The sequence below is a fragment of the Palaemon carinicauda genome, chromosome 30 (genome assembly GCF_036898095.1).
Source record: "Palaemon carinicauda isolate YSFRI2023 chromosome 30, ASM3689809v2, whole genome shotgun sequence".
Lineage (NCBI taxonomy): Eukaryota > Metazoa > Arthropoda > Malacostraca > Decapoda > Palaemonidae > Palaemon > Palaemon carinicauda.
In genome coordinates this window covers 54730713-54748065 of record NC_090754.1, presented here as the reverse complement: position 1 = coordinate 54748065, position 17353 = coordinate 54730713, and the positions used below count along the sequence as shown (strand labels likewise).

The following is a 17353-nucleotide window of genomic DNA, read 5'->3' as shown; positions in this document are numbered from 1 at the left end:
TGAAAGTGCATCTCGCCAAATACGAAGAAACAAGCAAGAGTAGATCGTATTGAGAGATGAAATAGAGGTTATTTTACCCACATCCGAAGTTAGTTTAACCCCCCCCTCCCAGAAGAGGGCCACCTTTCCCCCCCCCCTCCCCCACCTTGCGAGAGCTCATATGGTCATGAGGTAGGGTGGAGCTTTAAATGAGCCCTAAAGAGAGAGAGAGAGAGAGAGAGAGAGAGAGAGAGAGAGAGAGAAAAGGGGTAGATTAACTGTCCTCAGGTTAAAACAGATAATTAAAATCGTTACACTCCAGCCTCTCTCTCTCTCTCTCTCTCTCTCTCTCTCTCTCTCTCTCTTTAATAATCACTGGAAGATCTACATTCGAAAACTTATATAACAAATATTAAGGAATTTGAAAAATCGGGATATTTAAAATCTATGATTATTTATATTATGGTTTTTGAACGAGAGAGAAACACGACATTTAAGAAAAGATTTATAAAATCTACGGGTATTGAACATAAAGTTTCACATCCATATATACCTCTTCGAAATTTATATGAATAAGATATTATCACAAACAATTTGATAAAGAGTTTATAGAAATTTAGTTTATAGTCTTATCAACATTAAAATTGTGTTATTTCTTGAAGATTTCTAAAATTTGGATCTTCAGCATATATATATATATATATATAAATATATATATATATATATATATACATACATACAATATATATATATACATACATACAATATATATATATATATATATACAATATATATATATATATATATACACAATATATATATATATATATATATCAGATGTGTGTAAATTTATATTGGGGACTATTCTTTTCTCTTGCATAATAATTTCACTATAATATCAATATCACAAGTTATATTGTATACCCATGATTTGATTAATCTCAATTTAAGGTCACTGCCCTTGACCTTTGACCTTGACCTAGCTCATTATTATCATCTCGCAATATCCTGGCAGAGACACTGATGACCTTGGCATTCTGTTTCCCCTGGATCATACATTTTCATTTTTTATATCAAAGAAAGTATGAAAATTTATTTTGATTGAATTCTGGAACTTCCCTAATGGTGATACAATTATTATCATTGGATATTTTCTAGTTTTTATTAATATTATTGGAACGGATTGTATGATGGGAACTTGATAACAAACGCATATGTACAATGCTGTTATGTATGTGTGTTGGCACACACACACACACACACACACATATATATATATATATATATAATCATTATTGTCAGCCGTAACTATTCCAATGCAGGACAAAGGTCTCAGACATATCCTTCCACTTGCGTCTGTTTATGGTCTTTTTATGCAAATCTACACCCGCAAATTCTCTTAGTTCGTCAATACTTCGTCTTCTCTTCCTTTCCCTGCTTCTTTTGCAATATCTAGGGACTCATTTTCTTATTATTAATATCCATCTATTATCTGCCATTCTTGTTGTATGTCCTTCCCATGTCCGTTTCTTTTTCTTACATGTTGTTAGAATATCCTCTACTTTAGTTTGCTCTCGTATCCATGTTGCTCTTTTTTCTGTCTCTTATTGTTATTCCATATCTCTTTGGGTTGTAAGTAGCTTATGTTCTAAGGCTTTTGTAAGACTCCAAGTTTCTGATGCATAAGTTAATACTGATTAGATATTTTTCTTTTTAGAGAAAGTGGCATTTTACATTTCATAATCTCATTATATGTACCAAAATGCTCTCCATTTCATGCTTATCTTTCTTCTAAATACTGATTTGATATTTTTCTTTTTAGAGAAAGTGGCCTTTTAATTTTCATAATCTCCTTTTGTGTACAAAAAATCTCTCCATCCTATGCTTATCTTTCTTCTAAATCCTGAATTGATATTTTTCATTTTAGAGAAAGTGGCACTTAATTTTCATAATCTCATTTTGTATTATTATTATTATTATTATTATTATTATTATTATTACTATCCAAGCTACAACCCTAGTTGGAAAAGCAAGATGCTATAAGCCCAGGGGCTCCAACAGGGAAAAATAGCCCAGTGAGGAAAGGAAATAAGGAAATAAATAAATGAAGAGAACAAATTAACAATAAATCATTCTAAAAACAGTAACAACGTCAAAACAGACATGTCATATATAAACTATTAACAACATCAAAAACAAATATGTCATAAATAAACTATAAAAGACTCATGTCCGCCTGGTCAACAAAAAAGCATTTGCTCTAACTTTGAACTTTTGAAGTTCTACCATAAATATCTCCACCTTATGCTTATCTTTCTTATAATTTTGGCCTCATGTCCTGGGAGAACACTGCCTCTCCTAATCACGTAAATATACGTATATACAGTATATATACATAGACATATGTGTACATACATACATACATGCATACAGAGAAAACAGACTCAGTTATTTGCACGCTACAAAAGTGTACCCCTGAATAAACCAACGAAATATAAAGTGACATTTTCTCTCGAAATGGACGATAGTGCCAGACTTTGTCACTCGTGTGAATCATTGTGGAAGAAGAAGAAGAAGAAAAAGAAGAAGATGGAGACTCGAGTCCCACAGAAACTACCTCTCTGTGGGACCACAATTTCATTATTCCGTCTTTCTGCCTTTTCTTGATGTATTTCACGTTGCTGTCTTGTGTTAACTATTTTGTTCTGTGTATTTTTTTTATTAATTTTTAGGTAATTTTTGCTCTTTGGAGATTTCTTCATCTTTTTGTGTTTAAGTTTTGCTCAAAATTTATATTTTTTATATATATTATTGATATAATCTCTTTTTATCAGGCCTCTCTCTCTCTCTCTCTCTCTCTCTCTCTCTCTATATATATATATATATATATACCTATATATATATATATATATGTATATATATATATGTGTGTGTATATATATATATATATATATACATATATATATATATATACATATATTTATATTTGTGTATATGAAAGCCAATTTATGCCTAAATTATTGAATTTTATAATTAATTAATCTTGCATATAATACCTGACAAAATTGAGAGAGAGAGAGAGAGAGAGAGAGAGAGAGAGAGAAAGTATACAATACACCTAAACAAACATTTAATAGGAAGGTGTAACTTTTGGCCAAGCCACATCCGGGACTTTAACGACACTGTCACCTGTTCTTATTTTATTTCATTTCAAGTTTTTTCTTTAAAGAAATCAGGTGTTGGTAGATTAAGATGGGCGAAAGAACTTGTGACCAAAGTACATTTCCCGTGCCAGCAAGAGAGAAAAAAAAGAGAGATAAAGAGAAAGAAAGAGAGAAATAAGCTTAATTTACGTATCTTCAATTTTATAACGTGTACACGTATCTTCAATTTTCTACGTTGCATGGTTACGTATCTTCAATTTTCTACGTTGCATGGTTACGTATCTTCAATTTTATAACGTGCACGGTTACGTATCTTCAATTTTCTACGTTGAACGGTTACATATCTTCAATTTTCTATGTTGCATGGTTACGTATCTTCAATTTTCTACATTGCATGGTTATGTATCTTCAATTTTCTATGTTGCATGGTTATGTATCTTCAATTTTCTATGTTGCATGGTTATGTATCTTCAATTTTCTACGTTGCACAGTTATGTTCCTTCAATTTTCTACGTTGCACGGTTACTTATTTTCAATTTTCTACGTTGCACGGTTATGTATCTTCAATTTACTACGTTGCATGGTTACGTATCTTCAATTTTCTACGTTGCACGGTTACGTATCTTAAATTTTCTACATTGCACGGTTACGTATTTTCAATTTTCTACCTCGCACGGTTACGTTCCTTAAATTTTCTACGTTGCATGGTTATGTATCTTAAATTTTCTACGTTGCATGGTTATGTATCTTCAATTTTCTACGTTCCATGGTTATGTATCTTTAATTTTCTACGCTGCATGGTTACGTATCTTCAATTTTCTACATTGCATGGTTAAGTATCTTCAATTTTCTATGTTGCACAGTTACGTACCTTCAATTTTCTACGTTGAAGGGTTACGTACCTTCAATTTTCTATGTTGCACAGTTACGTATCTTCAATTTTCTACCTTGCACGGTTACGTATCTTCAATTTTCTATGTTGCACAGTTACGTATCTTCAATTTTCTACCTTGCACGGTTACGTATCTTCAATTTTCTACGTTGCATGGTTATGTATCTTCAATTTTCTACATTGCATGGTTATGCATCTTCAATTATCTACCTTGCATAGTTACGTTCCTTCAATTTTCTACGTTGCACAGGTACCTTTCTTCAACTTTCTCCTTTGCACAGTTACATATGTTCAATTTTCTACGTTGCACGGTTACGTATCTTCAATTTCTACCTTGCATGGTTACGTACCTTCAATTTTCTACATTGAACGGTTGCGTATCTTCAATTTCCTACGTTGCATAGTTACGTACCTTCAATTTTCTACGTTGCATGGTTACGTACCATCTATTTTCTACCTCGCACAGTTACATACCTGGAATTTTCTACCTTGCACAGTTACATACCTGGAATTTTCTACCTTGCACAGTTACATACCTGGAATTTTCTACCTTGCACAGTTACATACCTGGAATTTTCTACCTTGCACAGTTACATACCTGGAATTTTCTACCTTGCACAGTTACATACCTGGAATTTTCTACCTTGCACGATTACGTACCTTCAATATTCTACTTCGCATTGAACTGAGAAAATATCGCCAAGCACCGGGGTTATTTTTAGCATATTTTTTTCAGATTTTTCCTTTGAGTGAAACAAACAGATAAAAGTTAAAAAATTTATGTTACTCATACAAATAATGCAACTTTTAAGCTGTCATAAAATTTCCGTGAAAATATGCGTTAGTGTTTTTCCAAGATTTTTTTTTAGATAAATCGAAGGCTTTAGTTTATTGGTTTATTTTCATCTTCATTGAAGAATTAACGGCATTTTTATCGTTTTGTTTACCCACTACAAGGAAATTAATTGTTCTTTGTATCCAAGATCTACAGTAGGCCTACAGTAGGCCTCTTGTTTAAATAAAAACACTACTTTCTTTTGTTAATTCTTCTTCATGTAGATGATTTGTTGAAAGATCGAAATAAAGGCAATTTTAATACAATGGTTTTATGTAATTTTTATTAGTAACCAGAAGTATGTTTTTATTAAAGTTTAAAAATTTAGGAAAAATATATCATTTTAAGATATGGTTAATATATTTAATGTTTATTGACATTTATGTTTCATTAAATGTAAATTTTTTTAGGTTTTTCCATTTTAGAAGTCGTAACTGACATATAAAATATTGTAGATTCTCTCTCTCTCTCTCTCTCTCTCTCTCTCTCTTTATATTGTACAGTATGATTATATATATATATATATATATATATTATATATATCTATATATATATATATATATATGGCATTCTTAACCTCACCGTAAAACACCCCCATCTGCTCATACCCGCCCAGGAATCGAACACGGGCCGTCTGTCCTGTAAACCAACAGTACTACCGATCAAAAAGGCTCCTTCTATAACGCAGGACTTTACAGTCCTACCGCTGCAACCTGCTCGGGGCCTACCTTTTTTTTTTCTTTTTTTTTTTTTTCTTTTTTTTTTTTTTTTTTTTTTGCCTTAACCTCTATCTATATCAATTGCAAGCCAGGAGCCTTAGCCGGCCACCTCCCTGGGTGGTCTCTCTCTCTCTCTCTCTCTCTCTCTCTCTCTCTCTCTCAACAGGAATGTCACCCTCGAACATTTTGGCCCTGTTCTCACCAAAAGAGGCATCCTTTATATCCAACTCCTCGCTAGCGAGACAATGAGAGAGAGAGAGAGAGAGAGAGAGAGAGAGAGAGAGAGGGGGGGAGTTTCTTTCCTTATCTTTTACCACTGTTATTTAGGCCTATTCGTTGCATTCAAAAGGTATTTCGTTATTGGTTTATATTCTGAATATTGTGAACTTACAGCGTACCTACTAGGGCTGGCCTTGCACCTTATTTGAGAACCTACCTAGCACCTTATTTGAGAACCTACCTAACACCTTATTTGAGAACCTACCTCACACCTTATTTGAGAACCTACCTCACAGCTTATTTGTGAGTCTACCTAGCACCTTATTTGAGAACCTACCTCACACCTTATTTGAGAACCCACCTCACACCTTATTTGAGAACCTACCTCACAGCTTATTTGTGAGTCTACCTAGCACCTTATTTGAGAACCTACCTCACACCTTATTTGAGAACCTACCTAGCACCTTATTTGAGAACCTACCTAGCACCTTATTTGTAAGTCTACCTCACACCTTATTTGAGAACCTACCTAGCACCTTATTCTAGAGTCTAACTTCGACCTTACTAAGAAAACTATCTTGCACATTAATTAGTTACTATTCTTGTACATTTTTTTAAGAGACTTGTACAGTACCTAGTTAAGGAAGATTATTTCACCTTAATATCGAAGTTCCAATAATGCACCTACAAGGGAACTACATAATTTCTTTCTGGGAATACGGTTGCAACTTGGGTGCACCTTATTAGGTAACCATTGTGCACCTAAATTGAGAACTTACGTTATCTCGTATTAGGGAAAACTCGTTTTGCACCTAATTGTTCAATTATTTGAAATCTACCTTGCACCTTATTTGGGGAACCTACCTTATACCTTATTTAGCAAACCTGTTTTGTTCCTTATTCAGGGAACCTACCTTAGACCTTATTCATTTAACCTACATTGCACCTTATTTGGGGAACCTACCTTGTACCTTATTAGGAGAACCTACCTTGCACCTTATTTTGTGAACATACCTTGCACCTTGTTTATGGAACCTACCTTATACCTAGTTTACCAAACTTATCTTATTCCTTATTCAGGGAACCTACCTTGAACCTTATTTAGAAACCTACTTTGTACCTTATTTAGGGAAGCTACCTTGATCCTTATTTAGGGAAGCTACCTTGTTCCTTATTTAGGGAACCTACCTTGCACCTTATTTAGGGAAGCTACCTTGATCCTTATTTAAGGAACCTACCTTGCACCTTATTTAGGGAAGCTGCCTTGAACCTTATTTGGGGAACTTACCTTGCACCCTATTTGGGGAACCTACCTTGAACCTTATTTGGAAACCTACCTTGCACCCTATTTAAGAAACCTACCTTGAATCTTATTTGAAGAACCGACCTTGCAACTTATTTAGGGAACCTACCTTGTACCTTATTGTGAGAACCTACCTTGTACGTTATTGTGAGAACCTACCTTGCACCTTATTGTGAGAACCTACCTTACACCCAATTTAGGAAACCTGCCTTGCCTCTTATTCAGGGAGTCTACCTTGCACCTTATTTGGGGAACTTACCTAGCACCTTATTCATTGAACCCACCTTGCACCTTATTTATGAAACCTAACATATACATAATTTAAGAAACCTGTCTTGTCTCTTATTCAGAGAACCTACCTTGAACCTTATTTAGTGAACCTGCCTTACACCTTATTTGGAGAACCTACCTGACACCTAATTTAGGGAACCTACCTTGGACCTTGTTTAGGGAACGCACCTTACACCTTATTTAGAGAACTTACCTTGCACCATATTCATTGAACCTACTTAGCACCTTATTTAGAGAACCTACCTTGAACCTTATTTCGGTAACCTACCTTACACTTCATTTAGTGAACCTACCTTGGCCCTTATTTATTGAACCTACTCAGCACCTTATCTAGAGAACCTACCCCACACATTAGGGAACCTACCTTGCACCTTATTTAGGTAATCTATATCAAGGAACCTATTTTGCATCTAACAAGATGATAAAAGAAATAAGAAATATAACCGATTTGCTTTGACTTCAACCATCAGACGAAGCGATTGACTGACAGAAAACGAGATTAATTTTTTTATAAATGAGGGGTAACTGGCTTATTTGTAATGCATGCTATTTAGTAATATTTCTCAATAAAGAGAGAAATTACGGTGTTTTTCAAATACTATAGTTTCTAGCGCTGTTATTTGACGTTAGAATATACAAGGCGGTCTGGATATTTTTAAACTTTAGACTAATGTAAAGCCAAAATGTTCGTTTTGATCCCAATCGCCTAAAAAGTTAATTGCTTTGATGATATGCGTCCGTCTATGCCCAAGACATGCTTTTCCATTTCTCTCTCTCTCTCTCTCTCTCTCTCTCTCTCATGGTCCGTATGTGGGCATGGAGTTGGGTAAGGGGTGGGGGTGGGGGGGGGGGGGAGTGGAGTCCGAACTAATTCCACTTCCCCAAACCGTTCCTACCCCTTAGACCCACTCCTTTCTGTCCTCCCTTCCCTCCGAAAACTTACTCTTATGAAGCCGTAGCGTAAATGGTGCCGTAGCCTTTTGAAGAAGGAGCAAATATGGACCTCCAATATAAAGTGATTAATAATATGGAGCCTCTGGCCATATAAACAGCTGTAAGTAGATTTCAGGCGGGAAGAACCGTCTAACCGTCCGTGGTCGCTAAGGCTCGCGAGCCCTAAGGACGCCAGTGCATCCTTCGTCTCTATGTCTTTAGGTCCTTATGTCTCCTCTGCGGCGTAGAACCACCGATGTTACGAGACCTTAAATAGGCATATTCACTGTTATCTGGCGATCCCAATTTTGGAATAGGGCTCATTTGCAGTGCGCGGGCTTCCTCCTCGCTCAACCCATTTTGGAGGGAGGTACGATTTATGCTTCGAGTGGAGCTGTTGTTCTTGTCGTTGTTTTTGTTATTAAAGTTGTACCGTATGGTGCAAATGGAATGCCATTAGGCGGTGAAAATGAAGATATAAATAAAGGGATAATATAAAGAATAGTCAAAGGTGAAAGAAGTAATTGGGAGTTAAGGAAAATAGGTCTAAGAAAGACAAAATCGAATCGGCGCCGAAAAGAAAATCACTTGTTAGGGAAACTACACCAAGAAATATCTCAGGTTCGACTCCTGAGCAAGCCAGGGCCTTTGATGGTACAATTCTCTCTCTCTCTCTCTCTCTCTCTCTCTCTCTCTCTCTCTCTCAAAATAGGTCTAAGAAAAACAAAATCGAATCGGCGCCGAAAAGAAAATCACTTATTAAGGAAACTACACCAAGAAATATCCCAGGTTCGACTCCTGAGCAAGCCAGGGCCTTTGTTAGTACATCTCTCTCTCTCTCTCTCTCTCTCTCTCTCTCTCTCTCGTGCAATTGCAGACCTTAGTTGGACCAAGAATCTTCGATTGTATCTTCTAAGGTCAGCGAGTACTGTGACCTTTTTCCCAGGCAGTGTGACCAAGTTAGGACATCTAGCTCCTCCCGGCGGGGTCACCCTTAGGACCTGACCTTTTGGATCTCATGTTCACTGTCTAAAAGAAAAGAGCATCATATATATATATATATATATGCATATATATATTTATATGTATATCTGTATATATATATATGTATATATATATATATATACACACACATATATATATATATATATACACATATATATATATATACAGTATATATATATATATAAATATATATATATACAGTATATATATATATATATACAGTATATATATATATATACAGTATATATATATATATATATACACAGTATATATATATATATATATATTTGAAGATTTGTTTGCGCACAGGGTTGACGTGTTGTTGATGATCTCTCTTCGTTGGTTTATAGGGTGATGAAGTTGTTAATGTAGCGGAAATTTTCTACATTCGTTTCATCCCTGATTTTGTAGTCGAAGTGTGAATTAGGCAGTGACCACTGTTTTTTTATCTACAATATCATCTCTTCTTTAAGGGGAAAACATCTTATTTGTTATATATATATATATATATATATTGAGCTGTGTATGACTCATTTGCAACATTGGTAGGGGTTAGAACCCAACTCTTAAACTATGCTATTGAACCTTACCTTCTTCAAGAAATTCTTATAGAGTTATTTTTATAAACATCAGATTAATTTAATTGTACACTTATATATGTCTTATTGCAAATTAAAGATTTAATTGCTCTTATTGTTTATATAATTTTTTATTTATTGTTATCTACTACAGTAAATTCCAAATGTATTATATTCAGCTAGTATCTTTAATATTACAATGCCATTCATAATTCATTTCATAGATTTATAGTCATAGATAAAAAGAATTTTTTTAATTTTTCAAATCTCAGATTAATGTAAATGTGTGACTAAATCTGTGTCAGATTTCTGAACCACAATTTTTTATTTTCAGGGGACGACGGCGTCAGAGGATATTCAAGTTGAAGTTCCACCACCAGGCTCTGCCTCCGGAATATCTCGACCACTATGAGGCCAGCTTACGCCACGAGCAAAGAGCAGCGGCCGCTGCCTCGTCCAACTCTTCCCCTGCTACGACCCCGACGACAGCCCGCCAACATCGTGAGACCTTGGTTTGCGACCCGTCTGTCAAGGACATGAGAGACGTCCCAATGGGTGGCTTGCAGGGTGGAGTCCCTAGGAAAGGAGGCCGTGGACGTGGCCGCAGCCAGAGGTCCCCGCGGCCCATAACGATTCACGAGGCAGGAGAAGGTGCCACAGAGGCACTGCTCAGAGATCTACTCTTGACAAGACCGCATCTACACCAGGCAGCGTTACAACAGGTGGCGCTAGCCCGGGCTCAGTCCGTTCCCTCTATCATGCTGGCGACCCAACACGGAAGTCGAGGGCCCCCGAGCCCTGGGACCATAACTCCCGAGGAGCATTTGCCTTACATGGGGGAAATGTTGCTGGACACCAGACCCAGACGAGGCAGAAAGCCCAAGAAAGCTGATATCACGCACCTCATCACCAAAAATTATGGTCTTCCTGGCATTGGTGATGTCCGAATGTTACACGAGTCTCTCCCCATGCAACACTTGGATCATTCATTGCAGCAGCTGCACCAGCATCTTGAACAGCATCATCAGCAACAACAGCAACAGCATTTACATCAAGATGGAGCATCACCAGAAGATTACACAATGATGGAGCAAGAAACCATAGCGAGGTCTAGAAGCTACTCATTACTTCACACAGCTCTTACGGCAGCTGAGGCCGAGGATCAGAACGAGCCTCTCAACCTATGTGTTCGTGATGTGCCTTTAAAGTGCGACCCAGAGCAGTCTAAAACAGCGAGAGGTCGTCCTGACCTTCCAAGGATTAAGTTAGAACCATCTCCGCCAATGGAGGAAGAGGAGACCGCAAGTGTAAGTGGAATCAACTCTCCCGACAATGTGACTTGGGTAACCAGTGGCCGACTTGGTGTAGCACCTCACTGGTTGCACGATTATCGCCTGAAGTCAGAGGATGGGCTTAGTTCTGGTCACTCAACGCCCTCTCTTTGTTCACAGTCATCGCACATGCCGTCCCTTTCGCCTCCTGCTTTCCCACATATGTCTCCTCCACCACCTCTTGCCTCTCCCCACAGGCATCTTCCAAGTCATTTCATGGCAGTATCGCCCCAGTCTCCACACTCTCCTTCTCCAGTACCTGCTGCATCACCTTTACCACCAGGACATCACCATCCGCGTCACGTCCATGCAATCCTGAAGGAGAGGTTAGAAGAGGCAGCCCGAGAACGCCTCTCACCACATGATTTATATGCCAAGGACAGAACACCTGGGAGAAGTGCTAGAGGTGGATCAGGGGGAGTGCGTAAAAAACGTTCTCCAATTTTCATTCCTCCAGCAGATCCAAGCACCGAAGTCAGTATATGTAAATTTAAGTTTACTGGTGGGCCAAACCCTATTCTTGAGGAGAAGAAGAAAGTAAGTGTAGATGCAGGTGGAACCTTGCGTTATTTTAGTGGAGGTGAGCGGGGAATGACCCGGGACTCAAAAGCTATAGGGGCACATTTACGGCTTTCAGGCAAGCTGCTTGATAATATATCTAAGTGTGAAAAAGATGTAAAGAAAATAAGACTGGAAAGTGACACAGATGATACTTGTAGCCTCTCTGGTTTAGGAAGTGCACCAACATCCCCAGTTGGGACACTAGAGCATGGAATGCAGCCTCCAACATTTGCACCTCCCCTAGAGGATTCTCCCAAGCGTAAACGACGATCGAAGAAGTCATCAGTTCGCGAAAAGTTAGAGCAGACTTTAAGAGAACGCGGCCTTTTAATTCAGACACAACAAGTGGAATCTGCTGAGGGTGCTACCTACTGCAAATTCCGACAACTGCGCAAGTTTACCCGTTACCTGTTCCGCAGTTGGAAAGACTACTTGCCTGGCCAGCTGCAAGAAGGGGACCTTCACTTGGACGGTACTAACGACCCTCGATACCCTCACCACTTGGCTAGCGGACCATTGACACCGGATCACCGTTGAATTTGTTGGTGTGTTGTGGTCCCACATAAGCTGACATGGGCATTTATATAGCATAAATATGGACTGGAACTGAAGATCAGTCCATGTAGGTTGTGATGCACCCATCAGCCTCCCTGGTTGTGATGCACAAAGTACAACATAGAATCTTCCAGGTCTCAGGCTGGTCCCGTTTCTCCACTTAAACTTATGTTGCTACAACCTTAAGGAGACGTCTCCTTTTGTTGTTTCAAATAGTCCACAATAAGTCAAATATTAAAGAATGTTTCCTTTTGCAATCATTTCCAGTTTTGTGACGAACTGCACCTGGAGTGCAGGGTTTTTCTCCTTATTTTTTCTACCTTCCTAATAGTAAGATGAGGTTTCCCAAGAAAAGGTTTATGTGGTGAATAGGTTCCCTTGGAGTGCACACTACCACTGTTTTCCAACCCTCCATCAGTATAAACCCATTCATAGATGGGTGTAGCTCCTAGATTTTAAAAGATATTCTTACCCTGGTAGGTTACCAAAATCTTCAAGAGTAAAACCCTTATCAGAAGCACTACTTACTCTAGGAGCACTTCCATATGGAATGTGTTCTGGAAGCATGTCCAAATGGAATGTCTACCTCCTCCATTCCCGAATGTATTTTAGTATGATTTCCTTCCCGTGAATTATTATTCCAAAATCTTTTAGGGATGTTTGTTTCAAGATGGCCTCTACTAATCACTTCATGTCTTTTTTCAAAAAGATTTTGGAAGTGCAATTTGGTACCCAAGCAATGTTAAGTACATATTGTCCCTCGGATCAGTGAATGACGACATAGCTGCTGCTGCTACTGCTAATGCCCTGCCCCCCCTCCACCCCCCAAAACCGCGTTATGCCCCAAGTTGCATAGCCATATACCCCCCCTTGGGAAGTTGATCTCACGTTTCGCATCTCCCGTCCGGTCGTCAGAGCCTTACGGGAGGTCTGGATTCTGCCAGTCTTGTGTTCATGATGACCAAGTGTCTTTTTTTTTTTCTCTGTATGTCTTGTACCTGTCTCTTGCGTCTTCTCTATCTCCTCCAGTTCTTGTTTTCTATATCATTCTTTCTCCTGCGTCTTCTCCGTCTCTTCCGTTTCCTGTTTTACACGTCCTTCTTTGCCTCTGAATCTTGTGCCTTGTGAGTAATCGTCCATTGCTGTGCATCAAAACGATGGTTCCCGGGAAATATTTAATAACAAGCAATGGACTTGGCTTGTGAACAGTTCAAATACTGTACATATATCTCTTAACTGTCATATTTGTTAACATTGTGGGTGGAACGTTCGTCAAGACTGTACGCGAGTTAACTTACCAATGACCATTTTGTTTAGTGTGTCTAACGGATTACCATGTATCATATAACTCTGCAGATCTCCCTCTGTTTTTCTTCTGTTCGTCCTTTCTGATGATTTGAAAACGTAAATATTGGTCTGGAAATATCTATTTTATATTCATCTAATATCAAAAATTGCTGTTTAAGGCAATTTCATTACAAATTAAACTGACTTTTGGAAATGTTTTCCATATTTCTGTTCGAGTCTAGTACTGCAAAAAGGCCTCTGAAATTGTAAATGAAATTATAGTAAGATGATCAAGGGAAGAAAGCTTGTTCTCTCAATGCATTAATCTTTCATAACTACTGTCTGAAGAACCAATGATCAGTTGTTTCCTTTTATATGTACGTTATTCTAATGAAAGCCTTTTGCAAGTTTTTGATCTACTGCTAATTTAAGAAATTACTACGAGAAATCTACTGACCATCTTTCGGCTCATGTAGAAAATTTGTCAGTGTTGGGGACATCGATTCTCTCTTAGAATAATCATTGTTGAAGAATGTCTTGAATCTAATTTTGTATTTAATCAATGAAATCCCAGCAACAGTAAACACTGGTCTTAGTATTAACACAGACATTGTCTCAGTTCTAGATACTTTCTACAGCAATTGAGAAAATTTATCTATAATCAGGGGTTCAGAAGCTCTGTAAATGAAAAATTCAGAAAGGACTATCCGTGACAGAAAGGTCTTTAGTGTAGAGATTAGTTAAACGATTCGCTAATTTAACTGAATAACTACACCAATCTGCTGAGATTGTGATACAAAGATTGGCTGGTCATTCCTCTCTCTTCCTTCCTTCGTCTACGATAAAGTTAATCTGATGCTGTAAATGTACTTTTATTTGTATAGATGAAAACAAAATGTACTCATAGAGATTGGTGGTGAATAGCTCAATTGACAAAAGTTTTTGAATTTAATGTATAAGGTAAAATGATGGAAGTCTCAAGAAACTGCTAATTGAAATGTATTTTTCAGCCAAATTATTGTTCTGTGTTTAAAAAGACAAAATGTGTATAGAAGAGTGAATTAATATCTGCAAGGGAATTAGCAGTACATCTTCATAGATAGATGTTAGTGGATGAACTTTTCTTGTGATCTCTTGACTCCAACTATGTGAACGTGTTCATTTTTTATAGCTGAGGTTTTGTGTTGTAAATCGTGGTATGATTTAACTTTTTTTTTTGTTTTTATTTGATGTAAAGAGTTTCAGTGATAGCTCGTTTTGTATCAATAATGTGTGTTGATCACACAGTTTTCTGTATTCAAGGAAGAAAATACTCTATGCTGTGCAGAAGTAGAAATTCTTTTTGTGTGTAAACGTAGGCTTGAATCTCAGAGGGGTCATCGCAGTGTCGCGATTAAAAGTACTTCCTCAAAAAACATTGTGAAATCATTTATAGATCATATATATTCATGACCCTATGTTGTGACTGTAAAACAGGATTTAGGTTATTAAAATGTCTCTTTACTTACAGTCACAATCATGGAACACTCGAATACATTTGATTTCATACTTTTCGAGACCCTGAATTGTGGCTGTAAAACAGTATTTAGGTTATTAAAATGTCCCTTTACTTGTAGTCACAATCATGGAACCCTGGAATATATCTGATTTCATATTTTTCAAGACCCTGAGTTGTGACTAAAACAGGATTTAGGTTATTAAAATGTCCCTTTACTTATAGTCACAGTAATGGAACCTTGAAATATATCTGATTCCATATTTTTTCAAGAGTCTAAATACTGCATTATTGTAACTTCTGAGGTTTTAAGCCATGGTAGATTAGAAAATTTCATGATAAGAAGCAGGATTCTTCTCTAGTTTAGTTAAGAGAAATGTTATAAGCGTGAATAAAAAAAGTTAGATGCTCTATTTTTTCATAAAATTTCTAGCTGTTGCATCACTCCTGGCTTTCCAAGGAATATGGTCAGCCCAGTATAATTTGGTACCTGTAATATTGATTTTTTTTTTCAATCGAGACGGAATTTTGTACGGGTGAACACGAGATAATCTTGATAAAAAAGGTAGATCCATTTATATACTATTTTGATATGTTCTGAAAACTAAATCATATGTTGATGTTACAGGGCGAATTTTTGAAGAAAATCAAATAAGTGTTTTCTCAGTAGGAAAATAATACATTTTGATTTTATAAAACTATTTTTATGATTATTATTATTATTATTATTGATATTATTATTATAATGCACATCAGATTAACGATACTCGAATGTCGTATCTGTTTTTCTTCCTCCAATTTGGATCCTTATTCCAACTTCTTTTTTCAAAAGTATTACGTCATAATCTCCCTGTGGGCTTCATCACCAACCAACCAAAAAATTGTGTATATTATAACTTCTTTGTATATTTATGCTCTAATGCCTGTATAGATCGAAATATGACTAATATATTTAGAAACAAAATAAAATCTGATTAATACACAATGATGGCCGCGAGTCGAGGGAGCGTTGTACGCTATGGCCGAGCAACCGATCGGGGTTTTTTATGGTTTTATATATAAATTCTTAATTGTTTGATATATTTTAGATTCATGAAAGTTAGAGTATATATTAGGTACTTTGTTTTTCCCCGCTATGTAACCCATAGTTTACGCTTTACTTTTCATTGCGTATTCTGCTTATGCAGTTTCGCGCAATCATCGTACGCACACTGTATATATATATATATATATATATATGTATATATATATATATATATATATATACATATATATATATATGTGTGTGTATATATATATATATATATATATATATATATATATGTATATATGTATGTATATATATATATATATATATATATATATAAATGTATATATATATATATATATATATATATATATACATATATATATATATATATATATATATATATATACATTTATATATATATATATATATATATATATATATATATATATATATAGAGTTATGTTTACAGTTCAGCATCAAAGGACTTTGTCAAGATAATAACCCCATTCTTACGTACACTTGTCCCTTCTGCTCATCCACGTATCCTATTTCATACAAATCTCACTGAGGTTAACTTAAACCTAGGCCGAGTTTCCCCTACCTCTCCTTAGCTATTCCCAGCCTTGAATAGACCCATAGGACTTTTTAAATAACGTAATCCTATTTTTCAATGACATTTTCGACTTTTAGTAACTTGCTGACTGTAACTTTTTTGTTTTGTATTATATACTAATAAAGTGAACGATACTTTGATTTTTTTTAAAGATCAGTACTTTTTGGAATGTTTTAAAAAACTGTGGTACTAATTTATATATGGTGTACCACTCATATTCATATACCTAACTGCCTACATGTGTGCATGCGAATATAATTTATGCCTGCATAAGCATAGGCCTACACATGTAACATGTTTTTTTATCTTAAGAATATAATAATCAAAGATTATTTTGACACCTAGACATATTTAGACACTTGACTGTTTCATCCCAAAAGCCACGTACCACTTACTGGTGAAGAGGTAGCGATGGCTTAAACCAATTAAGGCAAGACACATTTCTCATATTTTCTTGAAATATTTTCAACTTTTCTAACATTTGTTTTACGTTCATTTGTAACGACGTTAATGATTTTCACCCTTATTTTATGTGAATTCTCCTAATTTCACTCCTTTCTATA

The 17353-nt window shown here is 36.3% G+C and overlaps 1 protein-coding gene across 1 annotated transcript in view; it reads left to right on the top strand.

Moving 5' to 3' along the window:
• LOC137623537 (uncharacterized) overlaps positions 1-15163 on the top strand; it is a 38842-nt gene extending 23679 nt beyond the window's left edge. The window contains exon 3 of the mRNA XM_068354372.1: positions 10253-15163. Coding sequence (XP_068210473.1) covers positions 10253-12347 — 2095 coding nt within the window. The 3' untranslated portion in view covers positions 12348-15163. The remainder of the gene's footprint in view (positions 1-10252) is intronic.
• The last annotated feature ends 2190 nt before the right edge of the window (positions 15164-17353 follow it).